Source organism: Anolis sagrei, chromosome 2, assembly GCF_037176765.1.
Source record: "Anolis sagrei isolate rAnoSag1 chromosome 2, rAnoSag1.mat, whole genome shotgun sequence".
In the NCBI taxonomy this organism is placed as follows: domain Eukaryota; kingdom Metazoa; phylum Chordata; class Lepidosauria; order Squamata; family Dactyloidae; genus Anolis; species Anolis sagrei.
Genome location: NC_090022.1, coordinates 131,328,600 through 131,354,374, shown reverse-complemented (window position 1 = coordinate 131,354,374; position 25,775 = coordinate 131,328,600). Strand labels below are relative to the sequence as shown.

The 25,775-nt window shown below is 43.8% G+C and overlaps 1 protein-coding gene across 2 annotated transcripts in view; it reads left to right on the top strand.

Moving 5' to 3' along the window:
* Positions 1-25,775, top strand: part of SLC38A10 (solute carrier family 38 member 10) — an 85,921-nt gene that overhangs the window by 15,441 nt on the left and 44,705 nt on the right. For both annotated transcript variants that reach the window (XM_060764275.2, XM_067463865.1), the window contains 5 exons: positions 2,018-2,063; positions 4,822-4,915; positions 6,612-6,755; positions 8,571-8,695; positions 25,227-25,329. In XM_060764275.2, the coding sequence (XP_060620258.2) occupies positions 2,018-2,063; positions 4,822-4,915; positions 6,612-6,755; positions 8,571-8,695; positions 25,227-25,329 (512 nt within the window). The remainder of the gene's footprint in view (positions 1-2,017; positions 2,064-4,821; positions 4,916-6,611; positions 6,756-8,570; positions 8,696-25,226; positions 25,330-25,775) is intronic.

The window sequence follows — 25,775 nt, the reverse complement described above, 5'->3', positions numbered from 1 at the left end:
CCAAAAAGCTTGTTTTTATAAGAGTTGTCTGCATTAAAGATCAAGTAAAAGACTGCCCTTGCCAGTTTTGCAGAGGGGAGATGGAATATCACATTTTTGGAACTCTTTTGCTTCAGAATCACCTTTCCTTCTTTCATGTTCAGTAGATTCACACATCCTACAAGGCTTTTATTTGTTTTTACAGTTCAGTTTCATCATTTGTTGTTGTTGTTTCTGACTTATGGTAACCTTAAGATGACTTTATTGCATGCTTTTCTTAGCAATATTTGTTCAGAGAGGATTTGCCATTGCCTTCCTCTAAAGATAGTAGCTTAGGGCTTTCCCAAGGTCACTCAATAGGCCTCTATGCCTAAACAGAGATTTGAACCCTGGTCTCACAGAGTCCTAATCCAAAACTGAAAAGCACTACATTACACTGATTCTCTTATAGACTGTTATTTTCAAAAACCTGTAAAAAATGGACCCTGAAGCGAATGCTCATTTTCAATGGGAGATTTCTATATCTGCCCCATCTCATTGTCTCTTGGTATGGGGTAATTAAAGCTTCTTTCAAGACTTACTTTCACCTACTGGTTTACTCCTCATGACTAATTTCCAAATGTCAAGTTTGCCTTGGAGCTAAAGAAGAAGTACGGTAACTTTGCTCTGTATAAAAACATTGGTACAAACACAGGCATTTTTCTAAAACAAAAAAAGGTTCAGAAGGTAGAAACTACTGTGGAAAAAGGCATCTACAGTTGTGCTCAAGTCTGTCCACTGGATAAAACTGATGGATCTGGAGCATAAAAGCAGTTTAAAGAAAAAAGAAAAAAAAGAGGAAAGTTTGATAACCAAACAATTTTGCCCACAGATAGCAGCATAGACATTGATGAGGTAGTCTATCCCTCATAGGAAAACTGGGTTATTCAATATCGTGTGTATGTGTGTGAGCAGTACTTATGCCTCCTCACTGATCTTAAGCCATCAAAAGTAGGCTTGTGCATTGGAAGCCACCTATACTGTTTTATCCTGAATCTCTTTTTAATTACTCTGTTTTAAATTGAAAATCAGCAGGACTCTTTTAAAAAATGAGAAATCCATTACTAAGAAGACATTATCGTTGGTCCTTTTTTGTTTCTGGACATGTCCCTTCTTGTTGTCTTCATGCTTTCTTCTGTTATATTTCTGCACTAGGGGGACTGATCCCTTTTTAAAAAACACACAGATTTCACCCAGAGAATATGGACATTGTGCAAACTGAGGGTTGAAAGCCAGTTGCCCTCTGTAAACATTTCACATGAATGTGGCATTAGTAACAGGCCTGGTTGAAAAGGTTCTCTCTCTCAGAACTGGAGGTGGTAATTTTCCTCTTATCCCCGTAGTAAAATGCCTTTTGAAAATACATGCTGAGCTTTCCAGAGAAGCAGTGATTTCAAGGCTGCTGATTGCTTTGTGCTGCAAGCATTGACCAGTGTATGAAATGAAAAAAGAAATATCATGGTCAAATCCCTTTGGTGTGGGTTGTGAATCATAGATATTCTCAGGGTGGCTGAACGTTCTGGGCACCATCTCAATCCTCCCATCAGCAACACAAAGTGGTTCGGTCATAATAGGGAAGGAAGGAATAAAAATGGGAACTTGATTGAAATTTTGCACTGCAGTAACTTTTGCCGCACAGTCTCTTAGGCTCACATATTTTCTTTTCAATGCTGACTTTCTTCTTTTAATGGTTGCCATGTGTAACTCCTACTTAGCTCTGTTGGATTTTTTTTTTTTTTTTTTGAGGGGGTGAGTGGAGGGAAGAACCTGCTTTGAATCTTTCTCTCAAATTTGTTTTTATGTGGCTTCTGATTTGTGAATAGTATGTCAAGTTGAAAAAAATCTTAAGAATGATTGTGGGGTGGAAGAAAATGAATTCTGAATTGCTTCTGGTGGCTGGTGTTCATTTTTCATGTGTGACATTTTGAACATATTTGAACTATTCTAACAACATGTGTGTGTTTGTATGTATATCCCTATTTTCCTTTTTTATTTCCAGCCTTCCATGCCTATGGAAAACCTGGGAAAATGCTGGTGGAAACCAGGTAAGGTTTTTTGTTTTTGTTTTTTTAAATAATAATTGTGGGCTCCCATAGCAAGATTTCAGTATCTTAAAATTGATTGTTTTAAACTTTTAATGGAATTTTTTTGATTCTTTCAAAGTTAGTGTTCTTTTTATAGTGCCTTGTCCTGTTTCTTGCTAATCATAACCTTTCTCTTATGGCACTTGACAGTATTAACCATGTTTGGTAAACTTGTGGGGATGTTAAGAATATCAGTGTGTCTTTGACTCTTCAGATGTCCTTTCACTTCAACTCCCAGAAGCCCATTTCATTATGGCTGATGCTTAACGATTGTGAGATTGTCCAAAGTATCTGCCGAGTCAAAACTATTCCAGCCTTTTTGTGCCCTTTGAGCTCTGTAGGCGTGTAGGTCTCTATAGATGCATTAATTATTTTGGAAGGGAAAACAGACAATACCCATTTAAATCTGTGGCCAAAACACAGGCACACTTTTAAAAGGCAGAGGACATGTAATTATTCCTGCAGTATGAGTGTGCCAGCCTTTTGTATATGCAGTTATTGTGATAATGGCCACCTGGTATGCACACAGCACCTGTTCTCTATTCCCTTGTATCACTCTAACAAGACTCTCGACAGTAAGAATTATCCCTAATATTATATTTGTTGCCCCCCTCTCTCTGATTTCTTTGGTTGGCACAAATGGCTTGATATACATTTGCATCCATTTCAAAGTGGAAGTGGTGGAGTTCCTTTTGAGGAGGCCTGGGGATTCATTCCCTTCTACTCTTCTCCACCCCACCCCCAGAAAGCATCCAGGGGAAATCTAAGTGTAGTATCCACTTCAGTCTGTGCAGAGAAAGGTGCCTTCATTCAGTAGAGGCTTTTTATCTGGTTTTTTTATTCTTTTTCTCCTCTGTAGAACTGGAATGATATGGGACCACATAAGTAAATTAACTAATAATAGTGACACAGCACTCCAGTTGTCATTTGAAAAATGTCTACTTTTAACCCTTACCTTTTCCTCAAGAAAGAGAAATGCCACTTGTAAGTCCATACCTCAGTTTGCTTAGAGTTTAAATTGTAGAAGAGAAACCTAGCAATCCCTTTGCTGTTACCCCTTTTTCCTCTCCATCTGTGACCATGCATCCCTATTACAATAAGAAAGAGGGCTGTGCAGTGAACCCAACCTGCAATTTGAGCCTTCGTGGTGTCACAGGGTTGCGTTTTATGACTGTGGTTCTCAGGCTGTGTGATCCATGGTGAATTGGCCAGTTTTGCAATCCTGGCTCACTTCCTTCTTCCCAGCTGTTAAACTGCTTTGCAGAATAGCTAAAAATATTCTCAGTGCCATTCTTTTTCCATCTAGATTATTCTTGGAATCATAGTAGAGATGACATATGGTTGGAAATGGTGGTCTATGCCTTTGTGAATGGAAATGGCACACGGGTCTCCATGATGACCTCTTAGTTTAAAAGTGGTTCACCTTCTTGGGAGAAATGAGTCCCTTTTTTTCTCCACTGAGCAAGTATAGCTCTCAAACTTGGACCACTCTCAGTTCTCTGTCAATGTCTGATAGAATACCACTGGTTATTCTGAGTCTCTCCCCTCTTTCCTCCTGCCCAACACCACTGGCCTCTTTCTGCAAAATATGTAAGTGAATAATGGTTCCTTTAAAAGTGTATTCCCAGAATAGAGCTTCCATGGTTGGCTCTGGAAAGCTGTTAAATTAACATATATGAACTTGAAGACTTTAGCTTCTCTATGTTGTGTGGTTACTAGGCTGTCCCTTTTTAAAAAGTCTCATAAAGTTGCCCCACACCTCTGCTCAGGCCCTTAGAATGCCTGAAACTACTCCATATTTCAGTCATTTCATAAATAGTTTCATGATGGAAAAGCAGCTGTACTATGTGAATTAAACCTGTATGTTTATGTATGTATGTAAGTGTATATGTATATATATTTCATCTCATTGTTTATTCAGGGAGCACAGAGGAAGCAAATGATACTGTTTCTGAATCTATTTCAGAAAATATAAAAATATCATTATTCTTTTTGGATGCATATTCTCCATTCTCTTTGGGTATGGCAGAGTGTTGCACCATGCATGAAAAAGTGAAATGTTCTCTTTGGACTTCGTAAAAATAATCAAAATGTGCCAGATGAGACTGAATTTATTTGCTTCCAAGCTTTCAAAAGGAGAGGGAAGGAATGTTGCAGCAGACAGTGTGTTCTGTAACATGTGTAGAAGATCCCATGTGATCATATATAGTCTGCAAATTGTCTGTAGTATAGTCATCAACTTTAAAGTCATATTGTGTGGATGTCTATATGTCCTATATAGACTTCTAGCAATAACCTTGCAGCATGCAAAGAAATGGTTTCATTGGGCCTCTGCTACCATCCGGCATCTGTTCCCAATAAATGTGGTCCCCCTGGAATCCCACCTCTTACTGGTTGCTTGCTTCACTTTACAGCCCTTATTTTAGGCCTACAAGATGTTGTCAAACATGTTTGGCCCACTATGTTCACTGGCTGCTAATGTTAAGGAGAATGAAGTCTGTATGTGACCAGTTTTAAGCTTCCCAGTTAGGAAGGTGGTGAAAATTTGCACTGAAGATATCATTTACATCAGCCAAGGGGGATGCCTGTATTCAGTGCACATCAGACGCCTAGAGTTGTCTAAATGTATAGCTGGCACATACCTGGCAAGCAAAAAGGCTTCTTTCCAAGAAAATGCTCAGCTCTGAAGTGACTTTTACCTATTTATATGCTTTTGCAGCATGATTGGACTAATGCTAGGAACCTGCATTGCTTTCTATGTTGTTATTGGTGACTTGGGAACAAACTTCTTTGCCCGGTTGTTTGGACTCCAGGTAAGTTTGCCTTTTCTCAATCTTTTCAACAGCAATTTAGAACACTTCCCCCTTTCTGATTAATCTTTTGCATATGGGACATGTTTTACATATGAAAGCATCTTGACAGAACAATATTGTTGTGGTACACCTCATATGTTTTTTCTCTCATTTTCCAAAACAGTAGCAAGCACTGAAGACAAGGGGCACATTGCCTTGCAGTAGCTTGATCTAATACAAATAAATACTTCACTCACATAGGTTAAGTGAGTAGCCAAGGATCTATCCCAAGCAGATTTTCTGCAAATGTTGGTATTTCCTGTTTGTTGAGGTTGGGCAAGAGGTAGATTGCTGTATGATTTGCTGTGCAATTGGCTTTATTTCCTAAGTAGAAAGAGTAGAAATGGATGACCAAGAGTTGATTTTGTGTGAAGCCACTATAAGTAGTATTCTGTTCTGATGCTCCACTAAAATTCCTGGGTTCAGTCTTCTTTTCATCTAATGGTATATCATTGGCACCAGGTTCATGGTCAGTGGATCTTTGAATTCTAGTTTTTTAAAAGTAGTGGATCTTACATGCTTGACACCTCCCTATCTGTGCTGTATGTTTTCCTTAGCTTAGCTAAGAGATTTGTCATATTTTGCTTTCTATTAATCCAACAACTATCCTTAACACATGTATGTATCTAAATACCCGTCCCAGTTTCTTTAGCATTTCAATCTTTTCATGTAACTTGATGGTGACATGAGGCAAACAGTGCAGAGTTTGAGCTTATTATACAGATGAATCAACAAAAGTGGAAGCTAGAGATGCAGACGTTTGTATGGTCAAGAATTCTAGCAACAGTGTCAGGGCTGAGCATTGAAAAGGTCTTTGAGGATGTGGCATAAGCCTTAGGATGTACTGGTTCATTTATTAATCTCAAAACTCCAAATAGAACTGTGCAACAAGATGGTGAATAACCCAGTAAACCAGGTCAAGAAAGTGCAGTGCTGATAGCATATCTGCTGTTTGCCTTTCCAGTGCAGGAACAGTTTAATTCCCAGTGGAGAAATTGGGACCAAAGAACAATTCACAGGGGCAAGGGCAGGCCAGAAAAGCTAAATGGACATTCAGCTGAGTTTTGGCATGGTTTTTATCTGCTCCAGCCTGATGTAGTTAAGCTCTGATTAAGGAGCTGAGACGTTAAAAAGATGCGTCATAAGCAAAGCCAAATTAGGTATTAAATATTTCTAGGCATTTCCAAGCTTCCTGGTATAATAAATAGGGGAAAGCTGCTGGTTAATTTTCTGGGTCAGAATTTTCAAGACTTCCATTTCAGCGTTCATTTTCCTTTCTGCAGCAAGGTTAGTTTTCGTTTTATTTAGCTGGAAGTACATAAAAGATATTCAAATAGGTTGTGTTCGGATTACCATTTAAAACAGCCAACAAGCATTTGCTTTTAAAATGGGCTTGGTAAGACCTTCATAGAGCAACAGTGGCACCCAGTGACTGTGTGAGCTAATCACAGACCAATCTGTGACAAGCAGCAGGCCTAACAGCTGAAACTTTTCCCATGACTTGCTTTCAAGCTCAAACTTAGTGCTTTTCATAGCAAAGGCAAGATTAGGTCTTTTATATTTAGTTTTGTTGATATGTCTTTGCTAGGCTGGCCATCAAAACAAAGGATCTTCTGGGCCTTGCTCAGTGTAACTCTTGCTCACATTCATCTTTCAGGTGATTGGCTGGTTCCGGATAGCCCTGCTCTTTATCGTTTCCCTCTGCATAGTGCTTCCGCTGAGTCTCCAGAGGAACATGATGGCTTCTATTCAGTCCTTCAGTGCCATGGCTCTGATCTTTTACACGGTGTTTATGTTTGTGGTCAGTATTAATAGCTGGAAAGCTTTTGTTGTCTTCAGTATTTTGTAGTTAATTCATCCAAGAAAAACCACAGTGCAAATTAAATCCCACAGTGTCCAATCTTTCCGTGTGGGTGGGCTCTTGAGGGATATTATAAAGGGATGGCAGGTCCACATATTGGCAACTGCTCACAGGCCCAGGATTTGGTTAGGAATGTTTTTTTCTCTTTAACATTAGTGGCACCGCTTGGTAGGAAATGACCACCACAAGTCACCAAGAAGCAGCTTGCTCTCCTGTGTAACCACAGACTCAGGAATTTCTCTCCTGTATGCAACTTAAGAATTCTCAATCTTCCAGGGAGACCATGCCATGTCCCCAGCTTCCAGAAACTCAGGATATTTTATTTACTACAGAGTTACTACTATGGGCTTTTGGCCACACAGATTGCCAGAAGAACCCCTTGATTACTTCCCTCACTTTTACTCCTATGTAGTCTTTAGCCCCATACATCAGTCAAGAAAGAGTTTGCCAGACCTCAAGCCAGCTAGCAATCTAGATAATTTTGTTAACTGACTTAAGGTCCAGAAAACCTTTTCTTGAAACAGGCGTTCTACTTCAGTCTCTGTGTCTTCAGATTTCAGATGGCATTCTTAGATCTCTATTCATTTGTCCTTCCTCTCTAGCTCAATGTATGACACCATTGAAAAAACAAATATATATCTCCTCAGTCCACAATTTAGAAAGTAGTAAGTAAAAATTGTGCTGGAACTTTGTAAACGCATAAAGGTTCATGCTGAATTCCACACAGCCATATAACCCAGAATATCAAGGCAGAATAACCCAGAATATCTGCTTTGAACTAGAATATATAAGTCCGCACTGCCATATATCCCAGTTCAAAGCAGATAATGTGGGATTTAATTCAGCTGTGTGTAAGGGGCCACATATAGTGCTGCTCCATTGGCATAAATAGTACTTTACAGAGAGGCATAAATAAAAAAGAACGTTTCATGGAGATTAAAATCTAAAACAGAAAAGTGGAACAACAACAGAACTATATGAAGTGATAGATCAAATCAGTACTGGATGAACATGATCTCATTTGGTTTGAAGCTGGAAAGTTAAGTGTTTGCACAGAAATTTTGTATTGTGTAGGAAGGGAAAAAGATGATGAGGACATTTCATGAATACAGAGGCAAAAAGGGAGAATTGGTGAAACAATATTAGTCATCAAGGGATATTTACTGACCAAGGATAGTATTGCTGGAGGAGTTGATTATAGAAAAATATAAAAGAAGCGTGTACCCAAAAGGTATGGTGAGACAAGGCAGCAGGGGACTTAAACAAGTTTATGCTGACTCAAGAAAAGGAATGAGATGCCAGTGAACAAGTTGGAGTATCATAGAAAACAGCTGCTCTCCTGCAAACTCTGTGGCGAGTAAGCAGACCTCCTCCAGTTCCTCCTTTACGCAAATTGCTGTAATACGTACAGAGCCTAAAATCATAACATTTTTCACTTGTGTTATCAGGATAGCAGAGTCTGAAACATACTGCAAAGTGAAATGTCACTTGTATCATTCTGGGCCTGCTGGTTTAGATTTTAAGCTCCAATCAATATTTTTTTCTAAAAATAATAATGAAACATCATGTTAAATGGCACAGCTTCTTCTCAATATGCAACAGGAAAGCCCGATCACGCAGGGCAAGAGGAATCAATGCACTTGATTGTTTTCATGGTGCAAGTATAGCAGTTGCAACCTGATTTGCCAGATCAAATCAAGGCTTGCAACCTTGTTGTCTTGATTGTAACCTTTCTTTTCTTTTCTTTGGCTACAGATCGTACTCTCTGCTTTCAAGCACGGCCTCTTTGGCGGGCAGTGGCTGCAGCGGGTCAGTTACGCACGCTGGGAGGGCATTTTTCGCTGCATTCCTATCTTTGGCATGTCTTTTGCCTGTCAGTCGTAAGTACCCACAACTCTAGCTGCTTTGGGACTGTGGAATGGAACAAGTTTTTGTTAAGGGCAAAGGGTCAGGATGGCCTGTATGGGATAGATACCATCTGGTCTCCTCGTCTTGATTTTAATCAAAATACTTTACAGCCCACTGAGGTATGGCATCTGACTGGGTTGTGACCCTTTTGTTACCTAGCTGAGAGAGGGAGTTATGTTTCATTCCAGAGTCATTGTACTTAAGGCGCTTCTTGTTCATAGGAGGCAACTACATCCCTACTGTAATTTTCCATCAACTTTAATGTCTGGTACTAAGGATGTTTTGACCCTATTTTTTGAGAGGTAACAAAAATCTAAACAGATATAAGTATACTACAGTAGGCTGCCAATGCTTGCCTAAAATTGCGTGTGTGAGCATCTTCATTAAGCAGTGTAACAATTTCAGCTGATCGTATTTAGGTAAAACAAATGGTGCTTGGGCCAAGTTAACATGGTTGATTATAGGGTTCCAGCTGCTCTCTTGGGCTGTAGGTAGGGCCACTCTCCACCTTCTTTTTGTGCTTTATCCAAAACAAAGTTTAATCTAGTTCTTGTCTTTCTTTCTTTTTAAAGTAATAATGTTTAAAACTTCTTATTTTTAGTCAAGAAAGTTAAAACCTGAGTTGCTCATGTCTGAAAACATAGTCACACAAATGGGATTTCTGTACCCTATGTTACAGGTAGTCTTTCCTTAGGGGTCTGCTCTTTTTTTCTTATTAGCGTCTTACTTTTTTTTTTTTTACTTTTTACAATCTATTTCTGCCTCACATCCCAAACTTGATCATCTTTCAATAAACATGAGTTATGGAAACAAATGTAATACAGAGACAATCAATCCTGGATGGAATTTTTTTTGAATAGATGTATGTGTGGGTGTTTTGCATGTAGCACATGCATATCCTTAGTTGTAGGTCTTGTTGTGTTTGTGGCAGATGGAAGCTTTTAGTGGCAGAGAGTCTCCGTTCCATTCTGGTAGCATTGCCTTCACCACCCTCTTATTTGTGGCTGGTCTGAGAAGTGACCCTGCTGTAAACAGGAGAGTGTGTGTGTGTTCGGTTTGGATCCTGGATGGCTATTTACCGTTAGTTTGGCATGGTTCGGCTCTTTCCCCTATTCCCCACTTATTATGTCTCTCAGCTAGGACATGCCTCAGTTTTAAGTGTCTCTGCTGTAATTGGTGACAGAAGGATTTATTTATTCTTTTATAGCTGTACCTAGTTACCACAGCAGGCTTTTCTGAAAATCCAGAATTGTCCTTTTTCTTGTGGTGACCATTCAGTAGCCAGCCTTCATTTGTTGGGAATAGGAAACACAGGAAAATTATATGTTCCGGACTAGTGTATTCACATATCTACCTAAATATAGATTCTTATGCCGCCAGTGTGGCAGGCCAAACCAAAAGCTCAAACCTATAATTTCTCCTAAAGGCAAGAATAACACACACTTCTTGGCTGGTGTGATGTCACATGTTGATGAATCCCAGAGGCTTGCAGTCACTGACTTTTCACAAAACCAATTGTGACAAACTTAAGTCCTGAGTTTCTTCTCACTGGAGATGAAAAAGCAATGTGCATTGGAATGCTATGGCTTGTGAATGCATACACGTACTTTACTTGTGGAGTTGGCTCATTTCTGGTGTTGAGGCTGGTCGTCATTGCCAAATTCAAAGAGAAACGCCTTTGCCTTCCTCCCCACCGCCCCCACAAGCGCAGCATATGGTCTAACAGACTGCACATAGGGCTGGGAGCCAGGAAGCTTAGAAATGTAATATTAGCTCTGCTACAGCCTTCCTGTGTGACCTTAGGCTAGTCTCCCCGTCACAACAGCTCATTTGTAACATGAACAATGGTGACATAACCTTTGAAAAAGGAACTTCAAACAAAGACATACCTGATTCTCATGTGAACCTAGTGACTTTTAGTGGCTGGCACTATTTTTTGTACTTGATGACCACTGTTACTATTAGTGTAATAAAAGTATTCGTGCAAGAAAGTATGGCATGGGAGTGTGGTGTGAGCTGGTGTGGTTCAAGACCATGACATTTTCACATGTCTTCACTCATAAATCCTTTTCATTCCAACTCCCACACTAATCAGTAGATTAAATAAAAGAGAATCTGCACAAATATTTACATTAACATGCATGATGTAAAGCAGAGGTGGAAATTATGTAGCCTACCAGATGTTGTTGAACTGCAAGTCCCAGCCAGGATAGCCAGTGGTGAGGAATGCTGAGAGTTGTTGTTTCATCACATCTGGAAATCTGCATGATTCCCTTCACCCTGTTCTCTCAAAGCAAACATTTAAAATGTCTCCATACTTTTTTTTTTAAAAAAAGTAAAGAATTATTTACAAAGATTTGGAAAGTGTGAAATATGATGTATAGTTAAGTCTGGCCTTCTTCATGGTCTGTGTAAAATTGCACATATAGGTCTCCTGTGCATGCGCCCGGCATGTAGCGGGGGGGGGGGGGGGAGCTTGAGGGGCTTCAAACCCCCCCCCCCCCTGAAATTCTCATGGTGGTTCGCGAAAAGACCTTACTGGTGCATTATTTAAACTGTTATGTTTATTCATATCATGATCTGATCACCATACTGAATATATCCCATATGCATGGGGGTATTGAGGTAATGATACAAAAGGTGTGCTAGGCTAGACCCTCTTTCACTCAGACTCAGCCCCCCCCCCCCGAAACTCAGCCCCCCCCGAAACCCTCCCTGAAAAAAATTCAGCCCCCCCCCCCCCCCCCCCGAAATGAAATCCTGGCTACGGGCCTGGCATGCGCAGTCAGTTTCGGGACTCTTTATATCAGGGTTTCTCAACCTGGGGATAGGGACCCCTGGGGAGGGGGTGACAAGGAGGGTGTCAGAGGGGTTGGCAAAGACCATAAGAAAACACATGTTTCTGATGGTCTTAGGAACCCCTTTGATAGAGAAGGCAGGTGAAGATCTCTCCACCTGTCTTTCTCTTCCTTTTTGGAAATAGACGGCGAATCCTTCTGCCAAAAGCCCTCCTCCTGCTGTGATTGGTTGGCCTCTCAGTTGTCCTCTCAGCCAAGAGGAGGGCAGTTTCTGAGACTCCAAGCAGGGAGGGGAGAGCAGACATGCTGGGTGCATGACAGCATGGTGCACATGTGCAGGTGAGGAAGATTGCGCAAGGCTAGAAGGAAGCTGGCACCAGCGAGTCCCTTCAAGGAAGGGGAAAAAATACCCATGCGACTGAGAGTGTCCCAGCAGCATCAGGAGGAGGAGGAGTAGCAGAAGCAGCTTAGGTAATTTGTAATGCTGTTATTCTTCGTGTCGTCCGTGAAATGCGCACCTATGGGTTCTCCCTCGCGCATGCGCAGAAATTCGGAACATTCTAAGTTTAAATGAATTAAAAAATGATTATTTTGAGCCGTATAGGCTCCGCCCACCTCCCCGCCCCCCGGATATATGCGCCGAGCGGCGCCGCCATTATATAGTTCCTTTTTCCGCGCTAAACTAGCAGCATCTCGGAACAGCTTCTCCTTGATTTCTTTGATTACTGGACTGACTTGGACTGATTTCTGGACTTGATTGCCTGCCTCTCTCCAACCCCCGATTCGGACCGACTGACAACTCTCCTTCACCCTCAGGCTAAGATGTCTTCCCTCTATTTCAAAAATTTCTCAGCTTGTAGGGCCACCCTCCCCGAAGCTGATAGGCATTCAAAATGCCTCCTTTGATTGGGGGAATCCCATAATCTCCAATCATGCGAGATTTGCCTTAGTTTCACTGCAAGGGCTCATAAAGGAAGGGATGCCCGTTTAAAAGCTCTGCTTTATGAGCACGCTCTGGCTCCACAATCCCTCCCTACCTCCTCCCTATCCCCATTAATAGAGCCCCCTCAGCCTCCCTCCCCACGCGTTGGGGAAAGGCGTGAGTTGGATCAGGCAAATGCTTCCCCCGTGGAACCGCCTGCAAAAAGACAAAAATCTTCCAAACAGGCCACGAGGCCCAGGAAAACGAAAGAGAAAACAAGTAAACAGAAAAAAGGACAGCAACTCACTGACACACAGTCCTTGAGTCCTCCCAGACTGGAACCGATGCCCCATTCCTCCGGTTCCGTACTGCATCTCCAGGAGCCGCTCCCCGCCATGCTCCAATTGGATGACCCCTCCCACCTTCCCCCACTCGAACTCCTGGCTCCTCAGCTGGAGTTGGAGGCTCAGCCCTCCGCAGGCCTCTCGGCTTCTCCCCCGCCGCTTCCCCTCTCCCAAGCCTCCCCCCTCCCATCTCCTAATCTTCCACAAACCCCGGTCCCGGGAGAAACTCCTTCCCCCGTTCTATCTGCGCCGATTGCGCAATCTTCCCGCCGCCACCACAGATCTCCTTCTCCTGAGGCGGAACCGGCAGCGTCCTCCTCTCCTCCTCCCAAAAGGCCCCGTCCTCGCTCCTCTGAACACTTTCATCCATATGGGTACCCAGAGTACCCTTACCACCTCTACCCCCCCTCCTCCCTTCCCTCCATACCCTTTCTACTACCCTCCTCACCCTGATCACTATAGAGGTTTTGATGCCTCTCACCCGGAGGACCCTAGATACCCTCAGCCCCCCCGTGCGCCTCCCACGGCCACACTCTCTCGCCCTCAGGAAGACCAAACTGAGGCCCAAACTCATTCACCCGAGCAGGATCCCAACAATCCACCCCTGCCAGACTCAGAGACCATCGACCTTGAATCCACTGATGACACGCCTGCCATCCTAGACACCCAACCAGATACTGACCCTTCACCCAAAAATTTGGAGGAATTCAAAAAATTCTCAGCTCTTCTAATAAGACTGACTAGAGCTTTAAACTTAGCTACTCCAGAACCTACCGATACGGTAGTTGATCCATGTTTTACTTCCACTGAACAACAACCCTCATCCACTGTGTTGCCCACTCTACCCTACTTGCTAAAGATTCTCAAAAATAATGGAGTTGCCCCGGCTTCGGTCCCGGCAACCCCTAAATGACCAGAAAACTTGTACCGTATTGATCTCTCCTCAGCTTCATGGCTGGCTAAAATGCCTAAAGCAAATTCTGTTGTCACTGATGCTCAACCTAAGCCAACTCAAGTTAACCAAACCTCACCCTCTGACAAAGAAGGGAGGAAATTGGATACTATGGCCAAAAATGTTTACTCCTCAGCATGTCTCTTTGCACGCATGGCTCACTATGGAGTATACATGAGCGTATACCAGACTTTCTTGTGGAATAAAATAGCTCCCTATTTAGACCTATTACCTCCAACCGAACAACCTCTGGCCACAGCTTTTAGACAAGAAGCTCTCCTTTTGGCCTCCCTACAAAAAGACCTTTCCAAAAATATTGCTGACACCTCAGGTAAACTTATTGCGGGATCAGTGGCCCTTCGCCGTCACGCCTGGCTAAGGGCAGCTATCCTCTCTCAATCACAACGCACCCTGATTGAGAATCTCCCTATGGATGAAGCAGGCCTTTTCAATCCTGAAACAGATTCTCAATTGAAACACTCCCATGAAATGAAACAAACGGTATACAAGTATGACCAACAACCATACTCTTACCAATGCCAGCGATGGGGATCCTAATACTACCGTCCTCAATACTACAATAGGCCCTACAACACCTCATTCTACAGGGGACGTCAGAGGCCTTACACCCCCTCCACATCGTCAAGACGACCACCCCTGCCTTCCAGAGGTCAGTACTGCGGTACCAGACCCCCCAATACCAACAAACGTCGTTTTTAGCACACCTACACCTACTACCACACTCCTTCCATCCCACATCCAACCACTTACATATCTGGACAGACTACATACCTTCCTCCCAACATGGCAGTCCATAACCACGGATGCCTGGGTCTTGGACATCGTTAAAAGAGGTTATGCTATAGAATTTGACAACTACCCTCCAGATGGCAATATCCTACTAACCCCACCTTCCCAGACCATCTGGGAAGAGATTGATTCTCTTCTCCAAAAAGGCGCCATCTCGCCTACCTCCTCACACGATACAGACACCTGCTTTTTCTCCTGCTACTTCCTGGTAGATAAGAGAGATGGCGGTCTACGCCCCATCCTTGATCTACGTAAACTCAACACTTTCATTACGCCACGTAAGTTTCGCATGGTAACACTTCCCAATATTCTTCCCTTCATTCCAAAAGACTCATGGTTCGCTACGGTGGATCTACGGGATGCCTACTTTCATATTTCAATTAGACACTCCCATCGCAGGTTCCTTACCTTTGCGGTCCAAAACAAATTCTTCTCTTTCAATTCTCTCCCATTCGACCTGTCCACAGTGCCAAGGGTATTCACCAAGTGTATATCTGTCATAGCCGCACACCTCCGCCAGCAAGGTGTTACAGTTTTTCCTTACCTGGATGACTGGATGCTCTGCTCGCCCTCTCGGTCACAATTGCGTAAAGATACTGATTACACTTTGTCTCTTTTACAGGACCTGGGTCTGGTCGTGAATCACGAAAAATCTCACCAGACCCCAACACAACGCATCCAATTCATAGGAGTTGTAATAGACTCCACACTTCAGAAGGCCTTCCTCCCAGAAGATCGCTTCCTCAATTTGCACCAATCTATCCTGGCCCTACAACAATCCCGCCAGACATCTGCTTGGGCTATCCAGTCTATCCTTGGCCACATGGCTTCTACCACAAACGTAACACCCTTTGCTCGCCTGAGAATGAGACCCCTTCAAAATTGGTTTCTCAGAGCGTTCGACCCCCTTCACGAACCCCAGTCACGGGTCCTACAGCTGCCCCTCCCTGTCCTCCAGTCACTCTAATGGTGGACAAAGCAATACAATGTTCAATCGGGGATGCCGTTCAACCAACCCCGTCCTTCTATGTCCCTCACAACCGACGCCTCCAACTCAGGATGGAGAGCGCATCTCAAGGGTTTTCAGGTCAGCGGCCACTGGTCCCCACAAGACCAGAAGTTCCACATCAATGCTCTAGAAATGATGGCAGAGGAAAAGGCTCTTCGGGCCTTCACACGCATTGTATCCAACCATGTAATACAGATAGTAACAGACAACACCTCTGTCAAATATTACATCAACAAGCAGGGAGGAACACGCTCACGAACACTCCTCTACATCTCACAACGCATTTGGGAGTGGTGCATTCAGAGGAACGTCCTCCTCACGGCCATTCACTTGCCAGGCCAGGACAACACCCTGGCAGACTCCCTAAGCAGATCATCGAAAAACAACCACGAGTGGCACTTACACCCCAGACAGTTCAAAGTCCTCACACGCAAGTGGGGCGAACCCAGAATAGATCTCTTTGCATCTCCAATAAACAATCACTGTCCTCTCTATTGCGCACGGCTCCACCCTCGTGCATCCCGAGGCTGTCTCGGAGACGCCTTCCTATTCCAATGGACGCCTGGCCTCCTCTACCTCTTCCCACCTCTTCCTCTTCTATCCCCAGTCATAGCCAAAATAATCCAGGACAACGCGGACTGCATTCTAATCACACCCTGGTGGCCACGGCAACACTGGTTTGCCCCCTTCTCCAAATCTCCAACAAGGAGTACCTCCATCTCAGCCAGACCCCAGACCTTCTCACGGTGGAGAACAGCCTGGTCCTGCACCCAGACCTGCAATCCCTATGCCTGACGGCGTGGAGGATCAAACCACACTAGTTCTTTCTGACGAAGTCTCCCGCATACTCTTGGCGGCTCATAAACCCACCACTAAAAAATCATATGACTATAAGTGGTCCTCTTTCAAATCCTTTGTTCAATCACTAGGACACAACCCTGTTTCTGCACCTATACCCATAATACTAGACTTCTTAGTCCATCTCTCCAATAAAGGTTTCTCCCTTTCTTCGGTGAAATGCTACCTGGCAGCAATTTCCTTCTTCCGAAGAAAGTCTGGTTTGCCATCCCTTTTCCAGGACCATTTAGTACAATTGTTCCTCAAGGGCTACAAAAATATCCACCCTCCCGTCTCCCCTCCTCCCCCGCAGTGGAGCCTGGAGCTAGTGTTATCCCAGTTATCTAAACCACCGTTTGAACCCATGGCCTCTAATGATATTTCCCACCTATCGTGGAAGTCGGCCTTCCTTGTGGCCATTACTTCAGCCAGAAGAGCCAGCGAACTCACGGCCCTCCGCTCAGACCCTCCCTATGTTAGATTCCACCCTGACAAGGTCGTCCTCCGTACCGATGTCACGTTCCTCCCTAAGGTGGTCTCCCATTTTCATATGTCACAAGACATTGTTCTACCAACTTTTTTCCCCAACCCATTCTCCCAGTTGGAGGTAGTTCTGCACTCCCTTGATGTTAAAAGAGCACTGTCCTTTTACTTACATAGAACTTCCTCCTATAGGAAGTCCCCTAGATTATTTTTGAAATACAGGAAAGACATGCTTGGCCATCCTGTGTCCTCCCAAGGACTAGCCTCCTGGATTGTCGCAACAATCCGTCTAGCCTACCAACTCGCAGGCAAAGACCCTCCATCTCACCTTTGGGACATTCAACACGCTCTGTGTCCACGTCCCAAGCATTCCTCAAAGGAGTCCCCTTGGACCAAATTTGCAAAGCAGCTACGTGGGCTACACCGTCCACGTTTGCCTCCCACTACAAGCTTGACATACAAGCAAAGAAAGATGCAGGTTTCGGCAGAGCAGTTCTTTTCTCCTGTGTGGCACGACCCACCTCCAGGTCAGTAGCTTGCTATTCACCCATAGGTGCGCATTTCACGGACGACACGAAGAATAAATAAAGGTTGGTTACCTGTAGCCGTATTTCTTCGAGTGTCAGTCCATGAAATCCGCACGACCCGCCCGTCCTCCCCTCTGTCATGCCTTTCTCCTAGCCGCTGTTTAGCGCTGGGGAACTAAATAATGGCGGCGGCGCTCGGCGCATATATCCGGGGGGCGGGGAGATGGGCGGAGCCTATACGGCTCAAAATAATCATTTTTTAATTCATTTAAACTTAGAATGTTCCGAATTTCTGCGCATGCGCAAGGGAGAGCCCATGGGTGCGGATTTCACGGACTGACACTCGAAGAAATACGGTTACAGGTAAGCAACCTTTATTTATTAGAAAAAAGTCAGTCTTCCCTTTTGTTTTTTTTATTAATTCCCCCATTAGAAAATGCATAAAGATGTGGGTGAACTACAACTCCCAAAATCATGGGTCAGTCTTTCCCAGATCCCACCAGTATTCACAGATGGCCAGGTTGGGTCTGAGTGCAAGCTTGGTCCAGATCCATTGTCAGCTGGGTTCTGTGCTCTTTGGATGCCAAAGTCCCATATGCCAAAGTCAACAATCCCCAAACCTTTCGTGTATTCACAGTTGGCCATGTTGGGTCTGTGTGCCCAGTTTGGTTCAGATCCATAATCAATGGGGATCACAGGATTATCTGGATGCAGGGAGAACTACAATTACCATCATGTTGGGTCAGTCCCCCCCCCCCCCAAAAAAAAACCCCCCACCAGTATTCACAGTTGGTCATATTGGGCCAAGTTTGGTCCATATCCATCGGTCTGGTGCACATTGCTCTGTCTATGTGGGTGAACCCCCAACCTCTGACGTCAGACCCCTTGAAACCTCACCAGTATTCAAAGTTTGGCATGTTGGGTATGTGTGTCACGTTCACTTGTTCCATCACCAGTTTGGTACAGAGTGCTTTCTGAGTGTTAGTGAACTACAGCTCCCAGAATTCAAAAACAGCCCCCCCCCCCAAACCCCACCAGTATTTAATGCTGGCCATGTAGGTATCCTGTCCCACCTGTGTTACATTACTTCACTGGTATCCTGCCACAGCTGTGTCTCTCACTCGCTGCACTGTCTGGTGCATGTGTTCCCTTCTCTAATTCAGAGCCATGTTACGCAACCAGCGTAGCGCTACCAACACTGGGTCCCAGCTATCATATTTTTGCTGGAGAAAATTAACTCCTTAGAAATGTACTACCTAAGAAAAGTTCTACGGATACCATGGAACTAAAAAGACAAATAAATAGGTCTTAAAGCATATCAAGCCTGAACTCTCCCTAGAAGCCAAGATGAACAATCGAAGTCTATTGTACTTTGGCTATAGCATAAGAAGGTATGACTTGACAGAAAAAAATAATATTTCTTAGTCATTGGAAAACAGGTGATGATAGTGATGAAACCACAGCCCCGAGTCTGCAAGATATTAGTAGGTCTGTTGATGATAGGTGATTTGGAGGTCTCTTATTCATGAGATTGCCATGAGTTGATCGACTCTTAACAACAACTGCAATGTGGGTAGGATGGGAGGAAGGGTTGCACCATTCTGTTTTAGGCTCCTCTGACAGTACTCTATCCTGCTCTCTATTTTGTTAAACTGGAAGTGATGTTGCATCCTATCACCTTTCAAGGTTAGGGAGGGAGTTGACTGTGTGAAGTGACATTATTCAAATGTGTTCTCGGTGGAAAACCTTTTTTTGACCAAAAAATGAGGGAAGGGATTATCTGGGGCTTTTGATGTGTTGGCGAGACCCAAGGGCTTAACAGTGCCATTGCTGCCTTCCATGCAAAACACATTGGCTTTTACTACTGAGTCAATCTCCAGCAAAGGATCACCGCCTTGTCGGGGCGCTGGAGCTTGAGCACCTCAATGATGTCATGAGCGAAACCGTGAAGGGCCACCCAAGACGGGACGGTCGTGGCAGAGAGGTCAGACCAAGCGTGATCCCTGGGGAAGGCAATGGCAAACCACTCCAGTATCCTTGCCAAGAAAACTAAATGGACCAGTACAACCAGAGATATGTCGATATGCCATTGGAAGATGGGACTCCCAGGTCGGAAGATGGCCAAAATGCTACTGGGGAGGAGCAGAGGATAAGTTCAACTAGCCCCAGATGTGATGACGCAGCTAGCTCAAAGCCGAAAGGAAGGCTAGCGGCCGACGGTACTGGAGGTGAACGACGAATCCGATGCTCTAAAGATCAACACACCATAGGAACCTGGAATGTAAGATCTATGAGCCAGGGCAAATTGGATGTTGTTATTGGTGAGATGTCAAGACTAAAGATAGACATTCTGGGGGTCAGTGAACTGAAATGGACTGGAATGGGCCACTTCACATCAGATGACCACCAGATCTACTACTGTGGACAAGAGGAACATCGAAGAAATGGAGTAGCCTTCATAATTAATAAGAAATTCGCTAAAGCGGTGCTTGGATACAACCCAAAAAATGACAGAATGATCTCAATTCGAGTGCAAGGAAAGCCTTTCAACATCACAGTGATCCAAATATACGCCCCAACCACAGCTGCTAAAGAAGCAGAAGTAGATCAGTTCTATGAGGATCTGCAGGACCTACTGGATAATACACCAAAAAGAGACATTATTTTCATTACAGGAGACTGGAATGCCAAGGTGGGAAGTCAAATGACAACTGGGATCACAGGCAAGCATGGTCTGGGAGAACAAAATGAAGCGGGACGCAGGCTGATAGAATTTTGCCAGGAAAACTCACTGTGTATCACAAACACTCTCTTCCAACAACCTAAAAGACGGCTTTACACATGGACTTCACCAGATGGTCAGCACCGAAATCAGATTGACTACATCCTTTGCAGCCAAAGGTGGCGGACATCCATCCAGTCGGTGAAAACAAGACCTGGGGCTGACTGTAGCTCAGATCACGAACTTCTTATTGCCCAATTTAGAATAAAACTAAAGAGATCAGGGAAAATACACAGATCAGTTAGATATGATCTCACTAACATTCCTAGCGAATATACAGTGGAAGTGAAGAACAGATTTGAAGGACTAGATTTAGTAAACAGAGTCCCAGAAGAACTATGGACAGAAGTCCGCAACATTGTTCAGGAGACGGCAACAAAGTACGTTCCAAAGAAAAAGAAAACCAAGAAGGCAAAATGGTTGTCTGCTGAGACACTGGAAGTAGCCCAAGAAAGGAGGAAAGCAAAAGGAAACAGTGATAGTAAGGGGAGATATGCCCAGTTAAATGCGCAATTCCAGAGGTTAGCTAGAAGAGATAAGGAACTATTTTTAAATAAGCAATGCATGGAAGTGGAAGAAGACAACAGAATAGGAAGGACAAGAGACCTCTTCCAGAAAATTAGAAACATTGGAGGTAAATTTCAGGCAAAAATTGGTATGATAAGAAACAAAGATGGCAGGAACCTAACAGAAGCTGAAGAGATCAAGAGAAGGTGGCGAGACTATACAGAAGATCTGTATAGGAAGGATAATAATATTGAGGATAGTTATGATGGTGTGGTGAATGAATTAGAACCAGACATCCTGAGGAGTGAGGTTGAATGGGCCTTAAGAAGCATTGCTAACAACAAGGCAGCAGGAGACGACGGGATCCCAGCTGAACTGTTTAAAATCTTAAAAGATGATGCTGTCAAGGTGATGCATGCCATTTGCCAGCAAATATGGAAAACACAAGAATGGCCATCAGACTGGAAAAAATCAACTTATATCCCCATACCAAAAAAGGGAAATGCGAAAGACTGCTCAAACTTCCGTACAGTGGCCCTTATTTCTCATGCCAGTAAGGTAATGCTCAAGATCCTGCAAGGAAGACTCCAGCAATACATGGAGCGAGAGTTGCCAGATGTTCAAGCTGGGTTTAGAAAAGGCAGAGGAACCAGAGACCAGATTGCCAACATCCGCTGGATAATGGAGAAAGGCAGGGAGTTTCAGAAAAACATCTACTTCTGCTTCATTGATTATTCTAAAGCCTTTGACTGTGTGGATCACAATAAATTGTGGCAAGTTCTTGGTGGGATGGGCATCCCAAGTCACCTTGTCTCTCTCCTGAGGAATCTGTACAAGGACCAAGTAGCAACAGTCAGAACTGACCACGGAACAACAGACTGGTTCAAGATTGGGAAAGGCGTACGGCAAGGCTGCATCCTCTCACCCAACCTTTTTAACTTGTATGCAGAACACATCATGCGATGTGCGGGGCTGGATGAATGCAAAGCTGGGGTGAAAATTGCTGGAAGAAACATTAACAACCTCAGATATGCAGATGACACCACCCTGATGGCCGAAAGCGAGGAGGAGCGGAGGAGCCTTCTAATCAAGGTGAAAGAAGAAAGCGCAAAAGCCGGGTTGCAGCTAAACGTCAAAAAAACCAAGATTATGGCAACAAGAATGATTGACAACTGGAAAATAGAGGGAGAAACCGTGGAGGCTGTGACAGACTTTGTATTTCTAGGCGCAAAGATTACTGCAGATGCAGATTGTGGCCAGGAAATCAGAAGACGCTTACTTCTTGGGAGGAGAGCAATGTCCAGTCTCGATAAAATAGTGAAGAGTAGAGACATCAGACTGGCAACAAAGATCCGCCTAGTCAAAGCCATGGTCTTCCCTGTAGTCACCTACGGATGTGAGAGCTGGACCTTAGGGAAGGCTGAGCGAAGGAAGATCGATGCTTTTGAGCTGTGGTGTTGGAGGAAAGTGCTGAGAGTGCCTTGGACTGCGAGAAGATCCAACCAGTCCATCCTCCAGGAAATAAAGCCCGACTGCTCACTGGAGGGAAAGATACTAGAGACAAAGTTGAAGTACTTTGGCCACATCATGAGGAGACAGGAAAGCCTAGAGAAGACAATTATGTTGGGGAAAGTGGAAGGCAAAAGGAAGAGGGGCCGACCAAGGGCAAGATGGATGGATGGCATCCTTGAAGTGACTGGACTGACCTTGAGGGAGCTGGGGGTGGTAACGGCCGACAGGGAGCTCTGGCGTGGGCTGGTCCATGAGGTCACGAAGAGTCGGAGACGACTGAACGAATGAACAACAACAACTGAGTCAATTGGTGGTGTTGGCTATTCTGTGTCAGATGGAAGGAGGCTAAGATCCCTAACTGTGATCAAGTACTTCCACTCTTTTCTTTTGTTGGATAGGGCATTTTCTCCAAGCAGTATTGCCTGCCACCCACGATGAATCTACAAATAACGCTGCACATGCATTTTTTTCTGTTTCTTGCACACAAGGGATAGGTTTTATGGCATAGATGAAAATCCATTATGAAAAGAAATTGCTCTTCATCAAGAATAAGCTGCAGTGTCTCCATATCAAGTTTAGAAGCTGCTTGTTTGTGCTCTTTCTCTCCTTGAGCTTATCTTGGGAGTTGAGAGATAAATGTAAAGGGCATTTGGTCTGAATATCTTTCTTCAGTCTACCCCGAGGAGTAGTGTTTCTGTGATTGTAAGGGATGTGAGGGATCCTAACCCTGTAGCATACAAAGAGCTCATCAGACAAAAGCTTCTATACTCCCAGTACTCCTATCCCAGTCTGGCCTCAAGGGTGAATAAAAACTGGTCATGTTTAGGTATACTGCTTCATGTGTATATATACACACACACATATGCCTGTGTAAAATTATTTTTCTGCTTGTTGGAATCTTAATTGGCATGGATGTTTGGTTTGCATGCCTTTTAGGTTTGGAGACACCCCCCCCCCCCCCAAACTTAAGAGTTGGAAAGTAAAAATATCTTGAGGCTTCCTTATATTAAGTAGAGGTAGTAAGTGACTTATGATAACTGTTAACTTCTGAACTGCTGTCTTGGGCACATAAGATATGCTTTGCAAATGTTCTGTTTAGCAAATGTCCTCTCTCCAAAGAAAAGGCAGAATGGAGAGGCCATAGGTTTCCTGTTCACTGTCAGGAATACTTCCCTAGGAATGAATTGACACCTGCAGTTATGCTGTCTTATCTGTGTGTTTTTCCTGAGAGTGTTCTGTGTATATACCCTATTTACTCGAGTCTAATACTTTTCTTTTTTGACTGAATTGCATCACCAAAAATGACATGTGCATTACATTTGATGGTGTGTTAGAATTGTGTGTGTAATCCTGTCTGCTTCCTTGCTTGTTCTTTGTTGGCACCTCCCTAAGGGACATGGGTGCCTCCTCCACCCTCTCCTGTCGGGTCAGTCACTCACTCAGTGGCTGCACCATCTCGCCCAGCAGCTCTCCTTGATCCAACAGTCAGAAAGCTTGGCCTGATGCAGATGCCTTGCAGTTGCTGCTGTCACCTCCTGCTAGATCTCCTTCACTTAGCAGTCACTCAGCAATCAGTCTGCCTCGCTCGACTCCACTTTTTCACCTAAACCTGGCAACCCGAGAACTTGGGCTGGTGGAGGTACACAGCTTCCCTTTGCCTGCCGGTCGTTCCGCTACTTACCTCCCTGACACAACTTTGCCTGCACCATTCAGCCTGTCGTCAGGGAGGCAGGCAGTGAAGACCGAGTGAAAGAGCAGGGATGAAGCACCTCCCAACTGACTTCATTCACGAGACGAGGCCTTCAGAACCTGTCTCTTGGTTTTGAAGGCCTTGTAAATGAAGTCAGTTGGGATCCTCGGCAAGCTGGCAAAGGTGTGTGGCTTCCTGTTCTCATATAAGCCTAATAAACTGGGCAAATTACATCCAAGAGTAAATCCATTTTTTGTAATGCACACCTTCAAAATTGAGGTGCGCATTACATTTGGTGGTGCATTATCCTTGAGTAGATGTGGGTAGATCACTTCAAGGTGACCATATTTAACAATAGTTGTGTACATGGTGTATAACAATTAGAAACTTCAATATTATGTCTTCAGTGAACTGGAAAGAAAACTCAGTATTACTTATTTACAAAGACAACATTAAGTCCCAATCAATGGGGGCACTGCAAAGTATAGTATACCAGTGTGCTCTGCAGTGCTCACATTGATAGAGAACTAAAAATTACTTAGCCCTATGTAAGAGGCCATTACATATCCCATACCTTTGTCTTCTGTGTTCTCTTTGCCTTCAAGTTCTGTCTGCTCACTCCAGAAAGTGCCCCTCCCCTTCGCCTTTTCCTTTCAACTCTACTCTACTCCTGCAAGGTGTATCTTTCCTCTTAAGAGCACGTGGTCAAGTTTGGTCCATGTTGCCTCTGGCTGTACAGTAATCTGAGGTTAGGAAATAACTTTCCAAGTGCATAAGCACCCAAGACCCGTGTAATTGGCCCTTCCAGTTTTCTGTGAGCTTGGGCTCAAGCACCAGTGCTAAGATGTGATAGGCACAGTGTTTAGTCTTGGTTGTTTAACCTTTCCCTTTGACGATACAATGCTTTAGCTCTCTTCCTGCTTGTTATTCTGTAAACACCGCATTGCTTTAATCAACTCAGGATGCTCCAAGAACAGTAATCTCCAGTGTGCTGTCTGGAGTTCTGCCACTGGTGTTTTAGGCAAACAAGCGGTCATTCATGTTACAACATACTTTTTAAAAAATGTGAAATGTTTACATTGCACACGTGATGAAGATGGAAAGGAGGAGGAGAGTAGACATATTTGTCCAACACTTATGCTTACAAGTGCTCTGAAATCTCTTGGCATTACTGGCATAAATTGCTGTAGAGTGACAAGTGCCTGAACTCCATGTGGGGAAGTTGTGGGGAAATTGTCTGAAATTAGAATCTACTGGCAAGAAGGCACTAGTATTTCTCATCTTTAGAAAGTGTTCTGACATGCTTTAACATTTACCTTCTTTTTTGCAGCCAGGTCCTGCCAACCTATGATAGTCTGGATGAGCCATCTGTTAAAATTATGAGCTCCATATTTGCCTCTTCACTAAATGTGGTCACCGCCTTTTATGTTATGGTGAGCACCCTATTTTTTAAAAAAACTGTTAACCTTCACCTTTCTCAAAATAAAATGATCTGGATTTGTATTGGTGACGTGAAGAAACAACTGTTTGAAGAAGCGATGACTTTTTCTTTTTTGCCACGTGCAGTCAATGATCTCTGGGAGTGTTTCCAGAGCACAGGATTTTCTAACTGTAAATACTAGTGAATGGAACTGAAGCCGAAGTGTATGTGTATTAATATTTCTGTACTCTAACTGTAATTGCAGCCTTATACACAACTGTTAGGACTTTCTGTTTAAAATATTTTAAGAAATCTAGACTGATATAGAAGGACTGGTTCATTCAACATCTAAATCCCAAGACCATGATGAACTTTGCAGTCTTTTCTCAGTAATGATTTCCCCTTTCTTCTCTTGTAATTAAGATTGGTGCACACATTTAAAAGGAATATTGGAGTAAG